Genomic DNA, 22,405 nt, shown 5'->3' on the forward strand with positions numbered 1-22,405 from the left:
TGGCCATTTATGATCCTAACCCTTCAAGGCATAGGATTCGCCTCTCGCTTTTTAAATGGGATCAAGGCACTGTACAACTCCCCGACCGCATAATTGAATACGTCGGGCTTCACCTCCGACCCTTTCCAAGCCTGCAATGGTACTCGTCAGGGCTGTGCCCTTTATTATTTGCAATAGTTTGAAACCGTTGCATCTTGAATAACATCAAATATAGATATTACATAGTTAAATGTAGATAAGGTTGAAAAAGGAGACATACGTCCATCAAGTTCAACCTATGCTAAATTTAGATGACAGATACATTATCCTATATCCGTACTTACAGTATATTGATCCAGAGGCAGGCAAACAAAACCCCCAGTGAAATATCATCTAATGATATCTCATCAAGGGAAAAATAAATTCCTTCCTGACTCCAAATATTGACAATCAGATTACTCGCTGGATCAACATCCTTCCCATGTATACTTATTTGGTATATCCCTGTATACCTTTCTTTTCTAAAAAGATGTCCAACCTTTTTTTGAACATATCTAGTGTATCTGCCATCACAGTCTCCATGGGTAACAAATTCCACATTTTAACTTCCCTTACTGTAAAGAACCATTTCCGTTGTTGCTGGTGAAGTCTCCTTTCCTCCAACCTTAAGGAATGACCATGAGTCCTTTGTACTGCCCTTGAGATGAATAGTTCTTTTCAAAGCTTTCTGTATTGTCCCTGAATATATTTGTATATAGTTATCATATTGCCTCTTAGACGCCTCTTTTCTAATGTAAACAAATCAAGGTATAAAAGGTAGATCAAACAAATTACAATATCACTGTTTGTAGTTGAAATCTTGCTCACATTAAAAGATCCTCTCCAATCCCTTTCTGATTTCATGATCTGAATCAGGTTGGACAGGTTTTAAAGTAAATGAAACGATGTCAGAAGCACTAGGCCTGCATGTTTCAGACCATAATTCTAAGGTCATAACACAGAATTTTGATATCGGGTGAAAAGAATATCACTTGAAATACCTAGGCCTAAACATTCCAAAATGATATATATATATTCAATAAATTACTCTTCCACGTCAGAGACGGTCTAGCCTTACCAGACTTTAAGAGCGATTACATAACTTCTCTAGACATAGTTTCTTTTTAGAGTTGTTGCTACCAGCTGGGTCTAAATCGTGGGTGGACTTGGAGAAAACAATGGCTAAAGGTGGACAATATGTCAAGTTTACTTTGGTTACATAACAACCTCACACAGCAAAATGAGTGTCCGTCCAGTGCTTAAACACTATGTATATGTGCAGTAACTTTGGAATAAAAATACTGAACCCAACCACCCTGTCCCCTTTAACTCCCATTTCTAACAGAGACTTTGAACAGGGTATAATTAATCATTCCTTTACATTATGGCAGGAGGCAGGCATTTTAAAGATAAAGGATCTCTTCGAACGTTCCAATATAAAAGTAATTTCTTGCCCTACAGGACGTTGCAAAACTCCCCCATAGGTGTTTCTACCAATATCTACAACTCATACGCTTTGTTTCCTCTCCAAATTATTCATTAGAAGCTTTAAGCTGCAGTTCAAGCTGTCGTTTAAAATAAATAATTCCTTCAATATGTGCATCAATAGAATCTACACACTGACAAGTGATTAGCTAAATTGCTGATCGATCTATTCTCCTGTAATCGATCGCTGAAATTTGGCTGGGGGTTCACTAAATGCATCTTGGGTAATCTTCTGCTGCATTGACAGCCAAAGTTCTGTGAGGAAGTTCATGTGACCAGGTAGGGACTAGATTAAATTGGTTCACTGCTAGAGAGGGAAGGGCTCAAAAAGGTGATGCTGTTTCAGAAGGGGAAGGGGATGTGACTTTGAATATGGTTGCTATAGGAACAAAAATGCCGGTTACATTAGAATACATTCAAATGGTTTATCAAATAGTTTTTTTTCATTCTTTTTTTTAAATACTACAATTATTTTCTCATAGTAGAGAACTGATTTATTTAAAAAAAAAAAAAAAAAAAAAAAAACATGTAGGATATTGCTTGGACTGCAGCTTTAACAACCTTTATATATATTGTTATAAGGCCCATTATGAAAAGGGGTCATTTCACTCCTCTAACTACTGTATGTGCCCCCCAAGATGATGCTAAATTTAAGTTCATGATTCAATGGGAGGAAGACATTTGTTCCCCAATAGATGACGAAAGATGGGAAGTCATCGAAAGAGTCTCCAAAACGTCAGTCTGCTTCCACATAAATGTCAATATTATATTACTACACAGGAGGTACCTAACACCGAGAGAGTAAGTAAAATCTACCCGGGGCACACTCCTTTGTGCTGGCAAGAATGTGGGCAAAGAGGCTCACTAACCCACATATGGTGGTCCTGCCCCAAAATTCTAATCCGGTGGATGGTTAGCCTCTTCATAGAGCAGGTGACGGCCTCTCTCTACCATGGGAACCAGCCATATGTTTACTTAATAAAACATATTCCCGGGATCTACAGATATGCAGACAAATGCATATTCTTAACGCTGCTAAATCAGCAATTGCCAGCTCATGGAAGCAGACTCTCTCTCTATAAAATATAAGAAATTAATTTAATGGATAAGTTAGTCAGTCTACTGCATAATACCCAACAAAAGTACAACAAAGTGTGGAACAGGTGGTTTATTTATAATGCACAAAATATAACAGTCGTTCTTAGCCAACTCTATAAAATGTACTTTGCTGCTGTATTTTGACCCTCTTTCTCTGTACATGCCCATCCCAGACATCTTTCTTTTTATGTTCCCTCTTGCCCAACCCACATATTGTAATTAAAAACGTGAAGGAAAAAAAAAAGGGGGTGTGTGCTCTTGGCCCTAATTATAGAAATATTTAGGCAGATTTACCAAATAGTGCCATTCTGCAAGACCCCTTACAGCCTTCGCATGAATAGGCCATAACGAATCTTGTGGAATAACACTGCTCAGTAAATAGAGGCCATAGTCTTTAGAGGAAAATACCCATTCATCTGCAATCCCCCAATACACGTGATCTGACAGCAGATCCCCACTTTCAATACGAACAGGAGGATTTCCGCCTTCCCCTAACTAGGTTTATGGGCATATGCTCTGGCCTACTCCGTACCCTCTAATAAACTTAGGCATTTTCACTCATCGGCTTCCTATGGGGTGGGAAACTTTTTTTTCCCCTTTATGTCAAATCTAAGGTTTGTACTCTTCTCATGACGTGTGAAGAGGTTTTCTATCCTCGAATACATGGAACTAGTGTAAGAACTAAGATATAATGTTTGCTAGGAAATTGAAATCCCTGCAGAAGAGTTTGTTAGAGAGCTGGACCCTGAGGGGTCGTAGTTTCGTGACTCGGCTCCACAAAAGGATGTGGTTACAATTGTAAGTGGGGTGTAAGAAACTCCATGGCATATCATATTTATGCACATACAGCAATATGTGGCAGTATAAGGCGGCTTTGTACACCAGTCACACAAATGGAGAGGCACCAAACACTGTACTATGAATGTGAAGACACCATTTTATTTACATCTGAGCCACAGGACAAAAATCCCCCCTCAAGCAGTGCTTGAAGCAGATGAGGGGTTATGACAAATATTAATGCCGAGGAAAGCTACAGCCCACATCTGCAACGTTAGACACTGGGCAGTGAGAGACTGGACAGGAGGATCAGGGATGTTCAGTCACGCAAAGATATGATCTCACTCCTGACAGAGCCCCACTGGTAAGTGGAATCCTTCCCCCTTGACACCTCATCTCAAACATCACTCGACAAGCAGCTTTCAAACTTGAGGGGAGCAGCAGCCATAGAACGCCTGGCCCATCACTCCCAGGGCATAGCCACCCTGAAGTCTCTCATGGCTCCTCCACTGAACTCCCATCACCAAATCTCTCTGCGTGGCTGAGGAATCCCTGTGACTCGTGCTGCTTTGCACCTCCTTCATCCTCACTCTCCATGTTAAGGGTGTGCATCTCCACGCTAGTGGCCTGAGGTGGCCAAGGACGGGAGCGGCTGTACACGTACATCCGGTTCAGTAACCAGGAGAGGCCAGAGAGCAGGAAAAACATGGCCACGGGGGCCCCTATAATCATGGCTGCCACAGTGGTGATACGGATGATCTGGCTGGGAGCGGTGCTGCCGGATGCTGTTCTCGGGAAGTGAGGCTCTGAGCAGGATCTCTTCTTCTCATCATAAGTGGAAAGGGGAGGGCAGGCTGTACAGTTATTGGCAGAGCGCCCACTGCAGCTGTGGCAAGATGGGTGACAGGAGGCGCAGACCAGGGTGAAGTGTGGTTTCTGGGTCTCTCCATCTGTGGTCACAACACTTTGCGTGGTCTTGAAGTATTTGGGGGGACAGTAAGACAGGCAGAGGTGTCCGAAAGCATAAAAGGGACTCTCGCACGCTAAGGACAGAGACAGCAACCTAGTTAATATCCTCACTGCTTTCTGAGCTCACTAACCCCCTACATGTAATGCATTGCTAACCCAATTCTCACAATACAGAGGCAGGGCCAGTGGGAGACCTACTGATGCTTCCTAAAATTAGGGCTCCTTCTATGAAACGTGCAGCCACCCCTGGGAGAAGAGACAGTAATGTGCACAGCCCTCTGTATTGAAGTAAGACAAGGGGCTGAGAGGGGTTGGAGGAGGGGAGTTCAGGTCACACAGGCACATTGTTTAATGCTTGCAGAGTTGGCAAGAGCTGGATCTCATAAGTAGCCAATAAATACATGGGCACAGCGGCACACAATGGGATTTAGCAGTCACAAGAAGTCCTCTAGTGTCTGTGTGAGACAAGTGTGTCACTTGCCTCGACATATCCCCATGGAGTCCAGGGTTATACACTCGCTCAGCACCGAGCTCTGGATGTTTCTGGCCATCATATCTTCATCTGTCCCGTACAGAATAAGCGTGGCACTAGTCAGGTATCCTGCAGAGAGAAAAGATGATTACACTGATAGGGGACCCTTTAGTGTCAGGGAGAACAGCAGCATGACGGGTTATTATGAGTGGATGATGTGATCTGAAGGGCAGAAATATCACTCTGTGAGGACACTGACAATCTATGCACTAAGAGTGCCAGCACAGGTCTCTGGGGCCCTCTAGTGGGCATACTAAGTGAATCTGTTCCAGCCACAGACCAATAATAAAAGGTTCAGGTCTAAGCTCAATACTAAATAGTATGGACATTGTTCAAGAAAGAATTGCTCTGCAGAGTCTGGCTTTGCACTGCAGGTCACTGGCAAGGGAAAGGGCTGCTTTGCTCTGCAGGGGAGGGGTCAGTGTAGGGTGACCATATTTTCAAATGTGAAAACCGGGACACATTAAAATAAATATATATATATATATATATATATATATATATATATATATATATATATATATATATATATATATATATATATATATATATATATATATATATTTTAAACAAATTAAATCAAACTGCAACCCCCACTTATTTTTTGCTTTCTTCACTCTCCTCTTCATCTTCCCACCACACACACACTTTGAATTCTATAGTTTTACATATCAGGACATAATAAAAATCATCTGTTCTTTAGCAGGTCTAAAAATTAGGTAAATACAACCTCAGGTGAACAATACATGACATATTACACCGTGTCATGATTTATTTAACAAAAATAAAGCCAAAATGGAGAAGCTATGTGTGAAAACCTAAGTATACCTTTACTGCTTCCATAGGAATTAAGATGCTAAGTAGCAGACAGGTGCTGCTAATCAAATGCCCTTGATAAATTGATCAGCAAGTGTGACCACCTCTATAAAAGCCAAAGTTTTAGCAGTTTGCTGGTCTGGAGCATTCAGCTGTGTGTTAACACAATGCCAAGGAGGAAAGACATCAGTAATGATCTTAGAGAAGCAATTGTTGCTGCCCATCAATTTGAGAAGGGTTATAAGGCCACTTCCAAACAATTTAAAGTTCATAATTCTACAGTGAGAAAGATTATTAAAAAGTGGAAAACATTCAAGACAGTTGCCAATCTTACCAGGAGTGGACGTCCCAGCAAATTCACCCCAAGGTCAGACCGTGCAATGCTCAGAGAAATTGCAAAAAACCCAAGAGTTACAACTCAGACTCTACAGGCCTCAGTTAGCATTTAAATGTTAAAGTTCATGACAGTACAATTAGAAAAAGACTGAACAAGTATGGTTTGTTTGGAAGGGTTGCCAGGAGAAAGCCTCTTCTCTCTAAAAAGAAGATGGCAACACGGCTTAGGTTTGCAAAGTTGCATCTGAACAAACCACAAGACTTCTGGAACAATGTCCTTTGGACAGACGAGACCAAAGTGGAGATGCTTGGTCATAATGCACAGCGCCACGTTTGGCGAAAACCAAAAACACAGCAAATCAGCACAAACACCTCATACCAACTGTCAAGCACGGTGGTGGAGGGGTGATGATTTGGGCTTGTTTTTGAAGCCACAGGACCTGCGAACCTTGCAGTCATTGAGTCGACCATGTACTCCCTCTGTATACCAAAGTATTCTAGAATCAAATGTGAGGCCATCTGTCCGAAAGCTAAAGCTTGGCCGAAATTGGGTCATGCAACAGGACAATGATCCCAAGCACACCAGCAAATCTACAACAGAATGGCTGAAAAAAAAAAAGAATCAAGGTGTTGCAATGGCCCAGTCAAAGTCCAGACCTCAACCAGATTGAAATGCTGTGGATGGAGCTTAAGAGAGCTGTGCATAAACAAATGCCCACAAACCTCAATGAACTGAAGCAACGTTGTAAAGAAGAGTGGGCAAAAATTCCTCCACAGCGATGTGAGAGACTGATAAAGTCTTACAGAAAACGATTACTTCAAGTTCTTGCTGCTAAAGGTGGTTCTACAAGTTATTTAATTATAAGGTATACTTAGTTTTTAACACAAGGCTTCTCCATTTTGGCTTTATTTTTGTTAAATAAATCATGACACGGTGTAATATGTCATGTGTTGTTGTTCATCTGGAGGTTGTATTTACCTAATTTTAAGACCTGCTAAAGGAACAGATGATTGTTATTATGTCCTGATATGTAAAACCATGGAATTCAAAGAGGGTGTACTTTCTTTTTCACATGACATACATACATACATACATACGATCTAGCAAGGAGCAGCTATGGAGTGCTCTGCAGCGCTACCTCCTGACCAGAAGTGGTTAAGCAGCCAGATAGCCCCGCTCTCCTCCCGTCTACAGCTTTTCTAATCTGATCAGCACCAGCGCTCCTCCGATCTCCTACTTCCGCTCCCCTCCTACCCACCCAAACCGGGATAAATCATTATTAACCGGGACTGTCCCAGCTAAACAGGGACATTTTTTATAATTGTTGGGACACCTCATAAAAAAACGGGACGTCTGGTCACCATAGGTCAATGCTCACTCCACCCTCACCATTGTTGCCAAAGTCTCCCTTATTCGAAAGTGCCAGGGTCCAGATGCCCAGTGGATCCTCGTCCCAGTTGTGTGTACTCATGAAGTACCAGTCCGTGTACCCTTTGGTGCTGGTGTCATACGGTCTGGAAGGGGAAGTCACACGTTAGGACCCCACAGAGCTTTGCTGTATCAGCACTCATGCGCGTCCTCACCTCAAAGCCACCAGCACAGAGCGAGTGCCCATGGGGCTGGTGAGGAAGATCTCCAGGTCCCCCCTCCGACTGTAGCTGAGGGAGATCCTGGCCTGGACATGCTCCAAAGAGCGGATGTGCTGGAAGGAGCTGGAGCAGGCACTGACGTTCCAACGCACCTCAAGGACGGAGGAGAGTTTCCTGGGAGGGAAACAGAGGAGAGAATCTGAAGTTAGGAGAGGGAGGGGAAAGACAACCTCCAGGGGGGTATGCTTTGTTGAAAATAAGGGGTTGTTGGGGGGCGCAAGGGCAGGAAACAGAAGTGATGCAGCAGCTCACTATGATTACTGAAATTAAGCGTTGTAAATAGCCCCAAACTGCATAATTTAAATAATTTAAGCAGGTAAGAGGCTGCTCTCTGCTTGTGCATGTGCGAGAAGCTGCTCCCCAGTTGTGTGTGTTTGTGTGTACAATACACGTATGTGGATGATGTGAGATGTTGCTGTGCGTGTCACTGCCCTCCACTTTGTGTGTGATACATGGATTTCTCAGAGGCAGGAGACGACAGATCGGTCACAAGCTGTGTGACAAACAGCGGACATGGCTCTTACTGGGGGGTGTTCACCATCTTCACCAGACACCTCCTCTGAGGACGAGTCGTCTCCCACTTCTGGGCCAGATCGACCAGCTGCCCAGCATCCAGAAGTCCGTAACCATAACGGTGACTTACTGGGAGAGGGAGAGGACCCCTGTGAGCTCAGTGTGCATCCAACAGCTTTTAACTCCTCTCACCACACCCCCACATGCCCCTAGAAAAGAGCACCCGCTCTCCCACATATAACCCCAGCTCACTTCCGCTCTCCCACATATAACCCCAGCTCACTTCCGCTCTCCCACATATAACCCCAGCTCACTTCCACTCTCCCACATATAACCCCAGCTCACTTCCGCTCTCCCACATATAACCCCAGCTCACTTCCGCTCTCCCACATATAACCCCAGCTCACTTCCGCTCTCCCACATATAACCCCAGCTCACTTCCGCTCTCCCACATATAACCCCAGCTCACTTCCACTCTCACACTCTCACACTCTCACACTCTCACACTCTCACACTCTCACACTCTCACACTCTCACACTCTCACACTCTCACACTCTCACACTCTCACACTCTCACACTCTCACACTCACCTTTCCGCCCTACTCCATTCACCACCCAGTCGTCAGCAATGAGGTTCGCAGGTCTGGACGCTCGCACCACAATGTGCTGCATGTCTCTCCACGTGAGCGTTGGGCTGTGGAGGGGGAGTCACAGGTCAGTGTCAGTCTCTGCCCCCCAGATTCTCTCAAACAAAGCTCGGTCTTACTTTGCCTCCAGCGCGAGGGCAATAATTCCAGCAGCAAGGGGGGCGGAGGCTGAGGTGCCAGTGTGCTGATCCGTGCAACGGTAATGCAGATCAGTAGTGACCTGGAGTGAGGGGACAGAGAGGAATCATACTAGGCTTAGAGATGGTGGGAAGGGTGGCGTAGAGGGGAATACAGGGGGCAGCACATGCTGGGGGAAATAGAGAAAAATCATGTACTATCAGAGATAGCGACCACAGACATACCAAATTAATATATAGGGCTTAATAATGATCGAGTACATCCTGCAGGTGTGCACAGTCCCATTCTTCCCCTCCCATCCCCCAAAAAAGGCCCAAGATCCACCTCTGTCACGGGCTGGAGGGGGCAAGTGGGGCTCTTACGATCTGCCTCTCCTTCTTGATGCCGCTGCTGAAGGTGGTGGTGAGTGTGGAAGCACAAGCCTCGCTGTACCATGGGACATTTCCACCTTCCGTGGTGCTGCCTACAGACAGTGTGTAGATGCTGTTGGTGTAACCGTCACAGTTGCAATTATCGTAGTGGAAGCCGCCATTTCCAGAGGCCCAAACAAAAATGGACCCGAGGCCTCCTCGGCCCTGAAGCACAGAAGGAGGAGCAAGTTCAGAGAGGAAGAAGGAGGGCAAGTCCCGAGACAGGAAAAGGAAGAAAGAGGCCAATGTCACGACAGAGGAAAGAAGGAAGAGCAAGGCATAAGAGTACGCAGAGAGAGGGCAAATAGGAGGATGATTATCAGAGGGGCAATTTGTGAGACTAGAGAAGATGCAGCAAATGCCCTGCTAGTAAAAAAGACAGATGCCCTTTAGAGCAGGGGAGTTCTAGGTCTCTGGTGCTCTCCCCCTTATTGTGTTATGGAATAAAATAATTCCTTTTACTGTGCTAGAGACTCGCATGACAACGCTTCAGTGAATAGGAGCCTTTCATGCTGAACTCACATTCACTATCCCTCTATAAAAAGCCTCAGTGGCCAGCATGCCCGGCCCATCCACCGTCTTCCCATCATCTTCTGGGCCCCAGCTGGCACTGTAGATGTGAATGTGCTGCGGGTTCAGGCTCAAGGACTGAGCTTCGATAATATCAGTGATCTGTCCGTCCAGCATCCGCACTCCTGGTGAAGAGAGGGACACAGGGTTCTGTGCACACACCCAGTGCAACAAGGCAAAGCGCATTACACAGAGAGCCATCCTGTACTTTGAGCCAAGATCTAACCAGGGACCCAGTGTCAATACTACTGCTCAGTGTACCTGCCCTGAGTTGTGTGCGCATCCTGCTTCACCTTATGATCCCTACACACTTCAGAACAATGTGCTGTAGACAGGCGAGACTGTGTAGCGCTAGATGTGGTTACCTCCTATTCTTGCATTGTACGCAAGGCCAGCACCACAGATTCCATTATTAGCGACTGCGGCCACCTCCCCCGCACAGCGAGTCCCATGTCTAGAAATAAGACGAGGGGGAACTCAACAAGTTCTTCAACTTCTGTACACACGTATCTGTTAAAATAATCTATGATGGCATGTCCTCCATACTCACCGGTTCTCATCAGATGGGTTGTAACGAGGCTGCGGATCAGGGTCATTACTGTTGAAATCATAACTTGCCATTGGATCCTGAAGTTGGAAGAAAACATCATGTATACAGGTCATGTAAATCTGAGTATATCCCCTTGTAAAGACACTAAGGTCATATACTGTATGTGCATCCTCTGAATATATATGTACACATATAAAGTATGCTGCATGTTCAGGGTATAGTGCACAATGTTAACTCCCCATGCTCCTTACATAGTTTTCAGAGAGATCAGGGTGGTCCTTTTCAATTCCATCATCCAGAATAGTCACCACCACCCCTCGACCTGTGTACCCGCGGCTCCAGGCTGTCAGCACGTTCAGGTCTGGAGTCACATCATTATTCTGTAATACAGACCGCAGCACATGTTTACATTTCTCACGCGAATGTGTACAAGACTGAGCGATTACTTCAGGATAGCCCCTGAGGCAGCTGCCTGCCATACACACATTGAGAGTCACCACCACGCCTGTATGTGTTTTGTTTTTTTGCAGCTTCTGGTATTTAGCATGAATGAGGGCACATGAGATGGCAGCACGTAACAACTCTTGTGTCTGGGGGCAAAATACTAACTGCTTCCTCTTAATGTAATATACAAAAGGATATAACTGACACACACACCCCCACAGTCCCATTCGACATGGGATTGAGTAGTTGAGGTTTGAGCAGAGTAATAATGGGCCCACAATATACTAATTCAATGAAATGAGCACAGTAAGAAATATATAATCCATACACCTCACAGGCAATCCCTCTGGCCTGCTCCAGTCAAAGATCATACAGCGTCTGAATGATATGATACCACGATACCGAGTCTGGACATGCAAGTGAGCACTTCAGGTGCTCAACCTTCTATAACAATCATAAATGACCCCATCCCATGGAGAGTGACAGATCTCACTTTTGTCCTAAAGAGTAGATACAAATGTGTTGTCTCATGGTAGGAATGGTTTTGCAATCAAGTGCTTTTTCAGCCTAGTTTTTTCAACCAGTAGCTGCTCAACACTCAAGTTCTACAATGCTGCCTAGACATGTGTTTGGTCTCTGCTCATACCATATACCACTGCTTATGGAACCAGGGGTCAGTCGGCACGACACTGATGTGTCTTCTCCGCCTCCTCTTCAGAGTCTGCTGCTCGAACCAATGCACCTGAAACAGGACAGAGTAATAGGTCATCTCATGCAGAGGGACAGGACCATGGGTCATCTTACACAGAGGGACAGGACAGAGTAATACGTCATCTAATGACAGGCACGGTAATACATCATCTCATGTGGATAGAAAGGACAGTGCTTGGTCACCGTCACGTCAGTGACAGACCTCTCCTGTGGAATTTAAAGCAATACTGCCCAGGCTCTTGCCTCCTTCATAAACCATACAGAATATAATAGGAATATTCTTCATTCCAAAATCACCTTAGGTTCCTTTTTAAGACGGATCTGCCGACCCCAATGAGGGTTGAAGGACTTACTCTGCACCCCTCGGTGCTGCAAATGATAGAAATCACTGCCAAGTATGACCTGTGGATATAGAAGTACATACATAGCAGAGTGATCGGATCATCTTACAGCTGTGATTTACCTAGAATTTCCCTAAGCTGATGAATTATTACCTCAGTAATTGCTCCGAATGATGAGTCAATGCCCCAGTAATTGGCTCTAAATGGGTATTGCCTCTGTACTTGCCCCGGTTTATGGTTTATTGCCTCCACTCATCTGACCCGGATGATGGTTTATTGGCCAAAACGTTATTCGCCACTTTCAAATCCCTTCGCTGCTCATCCTCTCCACAGCCCAAGAATTTGCCATGTCAAGAAATGTACATTATACGGAATTATAGATCACACGGTCTACCCCCAACCATGTTAACATGTCCCCTTTTTGCCCCTAAAGCTACATTTGACTAATTTTCTCCCCTTACTAAAGAGAAAATCTTCCATCTTCTTTCCTTCTCACCCCTACAACATGGGCTCTCGACCCTATTCCTTCACATCTTCATCGCTCCCTCTCCACCTCAAATCATGCCTACTTTAACCCAACTCTTCAACCTCTACCTCAGCAAACTTTCCTTCAACTTTTAAGCATGCCTCTGCATTCTGAAGAGAGAAAATGGATATTTGAGACTAATGATCAACTTAAACTACCAGCTAATTAAACCAAAGTGTGTAAATGGGTATAATTGGGGTACAGACATAAAACATATCACTGTAGGGAGAACAGTGAATAAAATATACAGTGTATAGGCCTAGCTTCCACCGATGTATCTTACGGTGACTGGTTGAAAAAATACCAGTGTAAGAACAGAATGATTGTGACATTTACTAATTCTACTGTCCAATCACATAGTAAATGTAGCCCGATAGTTGTAACAGAAAAATTGCTGTTAATAAAAGGGTCACATAACTCCCTAAAAGCGACCAAGTAGAGTCAAAGAGGAGAGACTATGCATAGGGATTGATATCCGCTTAGTACAGCTCAACCCCGAATTTAAAAAAAAAAAAATTTTTTTTGCACACACATTGCACACATTCACAACAAATTGCACACACTCACAGCACACTTCACACTGCACACACTCACTGCGCACTGCACACACTCACTGCACACACTCACAGCCTCACAGCGCACTGCACACACTCACAGCGCACTGCACACACTCACAGCGCACTGCACACACTCACAGCGCACTGCACACACTCACAGCGCACTGCACACACTCACAGCGCACTGCACACACTCACAGCGCACTGCACACACTCACAGCGCACTGCACACACTCACAGCGCACTGCACACACACACATTGTCTCTTTAAGGGAGCTTGCTCTCGCAAGACGGAAGCAGACCCGTAGTGTCGTCTGCTGTCATAATTGACGTGCCCGACGCACGTTTCAATTTAGTTACAGAGCTTCGTCAGGGCAATTAGTGAAGAACTCGAAATACTAACCATTTATAGGGTGCCGTTACTATAGGGATTGGCACTAAGTAAAAGGTATCGTAACACCCCGAACACGTGCAGTGATTAGATACCGACATTGACAACATAGAGGCAGACTGGTATGCATGTGTCTAACCAATGGAAGAGGTGAATCGGTCACTATAGTAACAGCGCCCTATAGTTAGTATTTTGAGTTCTTCACTAATTGCCCCTGACGAAGCTCTGTAACTGGAGGGAAATGCACGTCGGGCACGTCAATTATGACAGCAGACGACACTACGGGTCAGTTTTTATAATATTAAGAGCTCTCTAACCACCGCTATTCTAGGGATTTAGATTGTTAAATTTAGCCTTGAACCTACACTATTATTGATCTAACAGTCTAGCTGATTAGTTTGAGGGGGAGGCTGAGGTGTAACCTGGGTGTCTTGTGTGTCTCATCGGAATAAAGTATTTCAATTACAAACCGGAAGTTCAATGGATTTGTGCCACAGTAGCACCGGACTCCCTATTCCACTACAGTCTACATTTACTATGTGATTGTGACATTTACTAATTCTACTGTCCAATCATTCTGTTCTTACACTGGTATTTAACCAGTCAGTCACAGTAAGATATATCAGTGGGAGCTACGCCTTATACACTGTATATTTTATTCAGTGTTCTCCTCCACAGTGATAAATGTTTTATGTAATCCATTTATTAATAAAGTTATTTAATATTGTTTCTTATTATTTGGTGGTATGCTACAAAGTTAATTTCTTTATAGTTAATACCTTAGTATTTTCTCTTTTGTCTACATCCTGAAGAAGCCCTCAATCAGCCCACTATTTTCCCATGTGCTTCCAAATTTCTTGGACGTCCTATTTATAACCACAATACACTTTCTCTCCTCTCCCTCATCAATGCACTTCAATCTGGATCCTGCTTTATGTGGATAACCATTGCAAAAAGAATGCTCCAACAAAAGTTGATGTTCTCCTCAAGGCAAACTCACAGGGGCAGTGTTTCTTACTAATCTTAGTAGACTTCTCTGCTGCCTTTGATACCCCCCTCTCCTACTCCGTACTCTCCATTCCAGTGGACTTTATAGCACTGTCCTCTCTGGTTTCACCAATCTGTCCACTCTTTCAGTGTTTCCTTTGTTGGCACCTCCCCTTCTCCACTCCCACTCAATGGGGCTCTGTTACAGGACCTCTTTTTTCTCTTGACACCACTTACCTAGGCAAACTGATACAGTAGTTCGGTTTTCACTACTACCTCTATGCTGATGACACCAAAATCTACCAGTCTTCTTCTGTACTCTATCCAGACTCATCTCTCTAATTGTATTTGTGCTATTTCCTCCTGGATGTTCCATCGCAAACTCAAATTTAACACATCCAAAACAAATAATGTCTCCACCCTCTAATTGTAACCCTATGTCTGATTTCTCACCGACAATAGATCACACTTTGACTCCTACAGTACCTGTCCTTCACACCACACATCCACTAACTCAGCAATTCCTTCCGCTTCCATCTCCGAAACAATGCTAAAATATGTCCATTCCGCTCACACAATCCACCAAAATTCTAGTTCACTTACATTATCCTAACTGGTTTACTATAACCTACTTCTAGTAGGTCTCTCCCGCTTCTAACTGTCCACCTCCAGTTAATGCTAAATACTGCCACCAGGGCCTTCTATCTCACCAAACGTCCAACGCCTGCTGCTTCAGTGTGAAAATCCCTACATTGGCTACCCATACCAAACAGATTCAAAGTCAAGGTTCTGGATCTCGCCTACAAAGCTCTCCATGACACACAGCCCCTCTCCAGACTTCCAATGTCATCCTCAAATATACTCCCACATGCAGTCTGCTCATGATCTGCGGCTCTCCTCCAATTGCAATACATCCTCTCATTCCTGCCTCCAAAACGTGCCCAGAGCTGTACCTATTCCAACTGTGGAGCCAGGATTAGACTGGCCTGCCGGGTCTTCAGCCTCATTGGGCCCCTACTCCAACAATATGTGGGGTTGCTACAGGGGTGCTAGCTCTTCCCCAACCCCGCCTCCCCCCCCCCCAATTTAGATTTTACTGACAGGAGATGCTTGTTTTCGACAGCAACTTTTAAATTACATAATTTCCTCCCAAAACTGTGTGAGATGTGAGGAGGACCACACATCTCTCCACTGTGAGAGACAGCAGAGGCAGAGAGCAATAAACATGCAGTGTACCCAGCAAGTGGGGTTGGGAATGAGTGAAACAGAACATTGATTTTCTGACTGGCTCAGGGAGGCTGAAATTACTTCTGTGTGAGCGAACCAAGACCATGGAGGTATATACCAGGGAAGGAATGGGCAGCATGTAGAAATGTGTGTAATGTGTATGTATACGAGTGTCTAAACTCTCACCAATCATGTTAACATACTCGTCACCGGTTGAGGGGTTATATCCCCCCATTATGGGTTATTGTCCCCTATTGTGCCTCAATTTCCATGTTATTGCCCCCCTAATCTGCCCTAGTTTACGGGTTATTGCCACCCTAATCTGCCCTAGTTTACAAGTTATTGCCCCCCTAATCTGCCCTAGTTTACAAGTTATTGCCCCCCTAATCTGCCCTAGTTTACGGTTTATTGCCCCCCTAATCTGCCCTAGTTTACAGGTTATTGCCCCTCCCTAATCTGCCCTAGTTTACAGGTTATTGCCCCCCCCCCTTCACCTAATCTGCCCTTGTTTACGGGTTATTGCCCCCCCCCCCTCCTTATCTGCACTAGTTTACGGATCATTGCTCACTTTATCTGCCCCAGTTGATGGGTTATTGCCCCCTACCTGCCCGAGGCTAATGAAGCCAAGTCTCCGGGCGATCCTCTCCACCTCCTCCGGGCCTCCGGGGACCCGCACCGCCCAGCTGTTCGTGTAAATCTCCAGCGCAAAGGCCCAGCGGAGCCCGAGGGTGAGAGTGAGCGCTGCGCTGACTCTCATGCTCATGAACCCGGCTCCGCGGGCCCCGCCAGACATGAACAGAACCTGCAGGCCGCGTCTCTATAGCAACCGCACGCAGAGCCGACTGGGATTCTGTTGCACAGGGTCAGAGGTCAGGTGGGCTCGGGACAGACACGTGCAGGGAGAGCAATTAATACAACAATTAATGAGACCACGTGACCGGGCGTCAGAGGAACTCCTGTGAATTATGTCAAGTGGCACCAGGGGAATAGGCAAAGAACAGATCTCAGGCATGCTGTATACAGACTTGGTTTTTATTTCCTGTCCTAGAACAAACTGAACTGATCTGAACTGTTCGTCTATCTGGAAATGAGGAAGAGAAAGATACATGTGTGTGTGTATGTGTGTGTGTGTGTGTGTGTGTGTGTGTGTGTGTGTGTATACACACACACACACACACACACACACACACACACACACACACACACACACACACACACACACACACTCACGGCACATCAGGATTTATGCAAAATTGCAAAAAAGGATTCTTAATAAAGTCAACGTTGCGGCTCTCCAGGAAGCCTTTTTTGAAATAGAGTCCTTGGAGAGCCGCAACGTTTACCTTAGTAATAAACGTTTTGCAATTTTGCATGTGCCTGCTATTACTTTCTAATATATAGTAGGGAAGAAGAAGCCCTGTCTGAAAGCTTTCTCCTACCTAGAGGATGAGATGACTGGAAATGCCCCACTTACATACACTCATACACCACAGTAAGAGCAATAGTGGGTTTAATGATTAATAGGCTGAGTGAAGGATAATGCCTACGGTTACATCCTATACTGGAGTGATGTATGTTGGCTGGTTAGAGGATTGCAAATACGAAGTAAGGTCGTATATTGATATAAATATCAGTGTATATGTGTGCATATAAATGTCTACTTATGTGTATATAAAATGTTGTGTGTACTAAACGTTGGATAGCGAGGACTACCTGTTTATAAGTATCAGTACATACATGTGTATAATAGACATACCCCATACATACACCTTGCCATCAGCTGCGCTCACCTGCACTCTCAGGACACGCCCTTTCTCAGTGAGACGCTATCTGATTGGCCGCCGGGTATGTAACACGGGTAACACCCTTCGCCCCAGGCGACAGTTCCTGCTGCGAGTACAGAGTGAGAGCCGGGGTCCTGCTGTCACCCGAGCTGCTTCTCCCCGCAGAGCCGCCCGCCATGCCGACCCTCCGGGAGCGCATCCACACCTACCTGAACGGGGACAACCTGATCTCCAACCTGCTGGGGAAGCTGGAGGCGCGGACCGGGGTCAAAAAGTACTATCTGGCGACTGGTGAGGGGGGTTAACACTACTAACGGGGCGGGATGTTACCGGGGATTATTACTACTTGGAGAAGTGGGTTGATACACGAGGTGGGTGAGGGGATTAATATTGGGGGGTGAGTAACGAGATTTATACTGAGTGAGCGTGAGGCGATTAATACTAGCGGGGTGGCAGACGGGATTAATACTGGGGGGGGGGGGTAATGGAATTAATACTGGGGTGAGCGACGGGATTTATACTGGGTGAGGGAATTAATGCCCGGAGAGGTGATGGTATTAATATTAAAGTGGGGGGCCTGACTAGGGATTACTACTACAAACCATACTCCTTGGTACTAAGTAGAGACACGCGCGGGGGGAGAGGGGAAACGCTCAGGGTTCAGATGGGGGCTGTGCTGTGCTGCTGTATCCAGGTACTGAGCTCTCTGACCGCATGTGTGTTTATATGGAGGGAGTGTTATGTGCATATTGTAGGTCACACACTGCAAGTCTGTCTCTGCTCTTATCCTCTGCCATCAGTGTGACACTGGGGACACGGGTGTCAGAGCCATAAGACTATTGGGAAAAATACCTTGAATCTCTGAATGGGAAGTGGGAGGGGAAGTAATTTGTCCCCAGACCTATCATGTGACACCAAGCCATTAATGTCACTTCTGTTCTGCTTTATTTCTAAGAACTGCTTATTGTGTCAGACACAGGGGGATTAATGCTCTTATAGTGCTGTCTGTATAAACTAGAACTCACCAGGGGTAAAACAGTATTATTATTATTATACTTTGTTTTTCTTCTTTGTAAATCGCTTTCTTTTCATCCCAAGAAGTGTAATCTTCCCTGAGCTTTGTGTGAAACAGGAATGGATGTAAAATAATGTTTGTCCATTTGAACTAGTTTTGAGTTGCAGAGAGCTGGGTCCAGGACAGGTGCATGCTCTGCTCATCCTTCCTGCTCTTTTTCTCACCCCAGGGTCTGCCTGCTCTCTGGGTCTGTATCTTATATTTGGTTATGGTGCTTCTCTGCTCTGCAATCTGATCGGCTTTGTGTATCCGGCCTACACATCGTAAGTATCAGGACTGATCCCCTTAGCAGCCTGGGGGGAGGATGGCAAGATTATAAAGTCTGTACCTGCTGAGGAGTGTGCTGGGGTAGAAAGATTACAAGGTCTGTCCCTATATATCATTTGTACATCTCTAGATTTCTGTTCATGAGAATCAATGGGTTCAGTGTCCCTGCCCCATGGAGATTACAATCTGAAATTAGTATGTGCATCTCTTCTCTCCCTTTCTCCCCTCCCCCCAGGATTAAAGCCATTGAGAGCGCGGATAAGAAAGATGACACCATTTGGCTGACATACTGGGTGGTTTATGGCGTGTTCAGCGTGGTGGAATTCTTCTCTGATCTATTTCTCTTCTGGTTCCCTTTCTACTACCTGGGGAAGGTGAGGAACCGGAGTGTGGGGTGCAGGGAGGTTTGTAGATGACAGGTCCCCTTTCCTGACAAATCCACAGTTCCTGATCCATTTAGATTGTAAGTTGCTCTGTTGAGCGCTAATTTAAAAAAAAAATGTTTGTCTTCCTGCCATTTGGAATAGGTTGGTTTGGGGAGCTCTGGAGGGGATAGGACAATTGCAACCTGCTCTTCCCTCACTGCTCTCATGCTTGCTCTCATTGTGCCTTCTACTGCTATCTTATAGTGTGCCTTCCTGCTCTGGTGCATGGCCCCCTTCACATGGAACGGCTCTCAGATCCTCTATACTCGCTTCATCCGGCCATTTTTCCTGAAGCACCATCGGACAGTGGACAGTGTTGTGAGTGACCTTGGAGGTCAGGCATTGATTACAGCAGAGACAGTCACCAGGGAAGGTATGGGCACTGTTTCCCCATGCTGGATGTTTGCTTCTTTCCTTCTTCCTGGGATTCTTTGTTCCTGTTCTCAGTCTTTTCTTCTCCTCCTTTTCTCTCCTGCATCCGGTGACAGTCCTGCAGACTCTGGCCAGCAGCCGATCTCTCCTGACACGTGAGGGGGGCCCGCCGGCCCTGCCCAGCACCTCTGTATGTACCTGAAGTCAGGGGAGGAGGGCTCAGCACAACCCCATCTACTTCATCCTGACTTGTGGTCTGGGGGGAGGGGGTTCAGAGTCTTGGGTCAAATCCTACAATTTTAGAATTGTCCTCCCTTTCCTCAAAGTCTTGAGTGCACGGAACGATGTAAATATTGGCAGATAGCTGCTTATTCCAATGTGTACAAAAGGTTTAACCTAAGTAAAATATCAATCGAGCAGAAAATCTGCACAGCAACTTTTCTGTAATATGTAAGCACAGATCAATATAACACTGTGACCTTTTAGCATCTTGTCTGAGTGAAGCAAGTGTGCCTCGTGCTGGGCTCTTTTCCTTGCGACTATCAGAGAATTGTTGTAATTTCTACTACTATTGGTTGTCACCACCTGCTTCTTCCTTTTTTCTTTTAGTTAGAAGCACTTATGTAGCAATGCTGGTTTCCTACAGTAGGGGAGATGTCTTACAGCAGGCTCTGGGAATGACTTTTAAAAACTAGTACAAATATTGTGTGCTTATGAACCTCAGATGAGGTTTGTGAGCTGTGCAAGGGTGTGATACAGATCTCCACACCTTCCATCATTCACATGATGCCTGTCGGCTTAGTTTATGAAACCCATGATCAGAAAGTAAACCAGACACTGAAATGGGAGTACTGAATGGATCATATAAACTAGACCCTGCTGTAAAGCGGTTTGTCCTCGGTGGAGGAGCCCTCTGCTAATTGGAGCTGCAGCATTCTGTTTATTGGTGTATCTTTTGCAGTACAGTCCCAAAGTGCGAGGAAATAGCCTCAGGCGAGGAGAATTCTGCTTGTGCAGCCAACACCACATAGACAAATTCCTCAAAATGCAGGTCTCATCTAGGACAGAGGTACACAGTAGAGCTCTACTCACACGTTCATAATGCAATTGTTCATTTATTGTGAGTGCCAAGAACAGAGGAGAAACAACCTGATGAAAGGTCCATATGGGACCTGAAACGTTGTTTCTCCACTGTTCTTGGCTGTCACAATAAATGAATTGCATTATGAACATGTGAGTAGAGCTCTACTGTGTACGTCTGTTTTAGAGGAGACCAGCATTTTGAGGAATTTGTTTATTTTATGCAGTGACTGAATTAGCAGGGGGCTGTTTTATTCACTTGCATTATTTAACCAAATACCTGTTTATTCTCCTGCATGATCACTGGTTTCACCACTTGTAATATCCCAGGTGCACAAACTCCCAAAGGTGTTCCTGCCTCCAGAAGGGTTAGCAACATGCACGTTTTGCAAGTCTTCAGACTGAACACAGGCCGGGGAAGCACCTCGTCCTCTCTGCCGTCATTAAAATCTTTTAACTTGCTTTTGGTTTCTCTTCAGCATACAAAGCAGCCCTGAGCCACGAGCTGGAAACGGAGAAGAAGAAATAATTGAATGAAGCTCTCCACTCTTCAGGACACTGCCCCAAACTGCACAGAGATGACCAATTATTCATGTGGGATTTCAATTAAGTTGTATGTTCACTTCCCCACCCCCCTTGATCTTGCTTCCATGAGGTCTGACATTTAACCACTTTGTCCCTGCTATTTAGCCGATGGCTGTTTTGCTACCACGGTAAAAAAATACCTGTAACCTTTACTCCATCTTCCTCAGGCTCCAGCAGCGGTCTGTTCTGATCCCAGATATATGGCTCCTGCTGCCCTGGGCAGAAGCAGCGTCAGACCCTTCCATTTCCGTTTACCGTTTCTTTATTTATTAGTACTAGCTGCTTCTGATGAGTCTTAATTTGTAGACTACTTATCTCCTGCAGGAGCTAGACGGTGGATATCTGATGCATGGCAAGTGAGCGAATCTCCTCCTCCTTCGGATAACTGCATCTGTCACTTATTAAAACTGTGATTATACCAAATAAGCATTACTTTTCATACTGTGAATCTGGTGATTTAATAAAATTTTTACAATTCTTGTGATGTGTGTTTAATGAGAAATAGCTGATCTATGGTCCTAGGTCTGGAAAAATAAATAGACAAAAAAAAATATTTGCTGTATTATTGTCCCCTTTATGTGAAGGAAAAGGAAGGTAATATCTTTTTTTTTTTATTATTATTGGAACAATAATGGTTTACAGCAGGGCTCTTGACCTACTTCTTCAAAGGACCCATAGCAGAACATATTTAGGAATAGAAGGGCCACAAGCTTATTGCAATTGCATTTTAGATACTCTGAAAGACTTTAAAATAGTGTGTGTGTGTGTGACATTTTGCAGACACAGTCCTTGCTCCGTAGAGCTTACAATCTGTTTTTTGGTGCCTGAGGAGATAAAATTACATGTCACAAGGAGCCGACTCTGGGAATTGAACCAGATTCCTCTGCTTCCAACTCAGTGTCTTTACTAACTGATCCACTCCTTCAGCCACAGATGTATTTTCAAGCCTTTGAACCTCTCGGGTAAGTGTTGTTACAATAAAAGTTGTCATACTTATTTATTTTTTTCTACATGGAGTAACACATCTGTGTTATACATGGGAGGGACATGCACTGCTTCCCCTTATGGTTTGGGGCATTCAGACTGGATCACAGTCTCTGGTTTCTAGCTTTCATTGGTCCAG

The 22,405-nt window shown here is 45.0% G+C and overlaps 2 protein-coding genes across 4 annotated transcripts; one reads left to right on the top strand and one right to left on the bottom strand.

Moving 5' to 3' along the window:
* Positions 1-2,656: 2,656 nt before the first annotated feature.
* Positions 2,657-16,554, bottom strand: PCSK4 (proprotein convertase subtilisin/kexin type 4). 2 transcript variants are annotated; one of them, XM_075611418.1, is made up of 15 exons: positions 16,299-16,554; positions 11,963-12,067; positions 11,601-11,696; positions 10,762-10,890; positions 10,511-10,587; positions 10,326-10,414; positions 9,913-10,085; positions 9,343-9,555; positions 8,962-9,062; positions 8,786-8,889; positions 8,206-8,323; positions 7,616-7,795; positions 7,422-7,546; positions 4,829-4,948; positions 2,657-4,421 (listed from the first exon to the last, which is right to left on the bottom strand). In XM_075611418.1, the coding sequence occupies exons 1-15, from the start codon at positions 16,485-16,487 to the stop codon at positions 3,874-3,876; spliced, it is 2,367 nt and encodes a 788-aa protein (XP_075467533.1). In that variant the 5' UTR covers positions 16,488-16,554; the 3' UTR covers positions 2,657-3,873. The 2 variants fall into 2 exon arrangements, with proteins under 2 accessions (XP_075467533.1, XP_075467534.1); XM_075611419.1 differs by lacking the exon at positions 9,343-9,555.
* Positions 16,555-17,552: 998 nt separating this feature from the next.
* Positions 17,553-21,761, top strand: REEP6 (receptor accessory protein 6). Of its 2 annotated transcripts, XM_075611420.1 has the most exons (6): positions 17,553-17,769; positions 18,723-18,816; positions 19,056-19,194; positions 19,450-19,618; positions 19,734-19,807; positions 21,177-21,761. In XM_075611420.1, exons 1-6 carry the CDS (start codon positions 17,655-17,657, stop codon positions 21,192-21,194), a joined length of 609 nt encoding a protein of 202 aa, XP_075467535.1. In that variant the 5' UTR covers positions 17,553-17,654; the 3' UTR covers positions 21,195-21,761. The 2 variants fall into 2 exon arrangements, with proteins under 2 accessions (XP_075467535.1, XP_075467536.1); XM_075611421.1 differs by lacking the exon at positions 19,734-19,807 and having other exon boundaries at positions 17,554-17,769.
* Positions 21,762-22,405: the final 644 nt, after the last annotated feature.

This window comes from Ascaphus truei, chromosome 8 (genome assembly GCF_040206685.1).
Source record: "Ascaphus truei isolate aAscTru1 chromosome 8, aAscTru1.hap1, whole genome shotgun sequence".
Classification (NCBI taxonomy): Eukaryota; Metazoa; Chordata; class Amphibia; order Anura; family Ascaphidae; genus Ascaphus; species Ascaphus truei.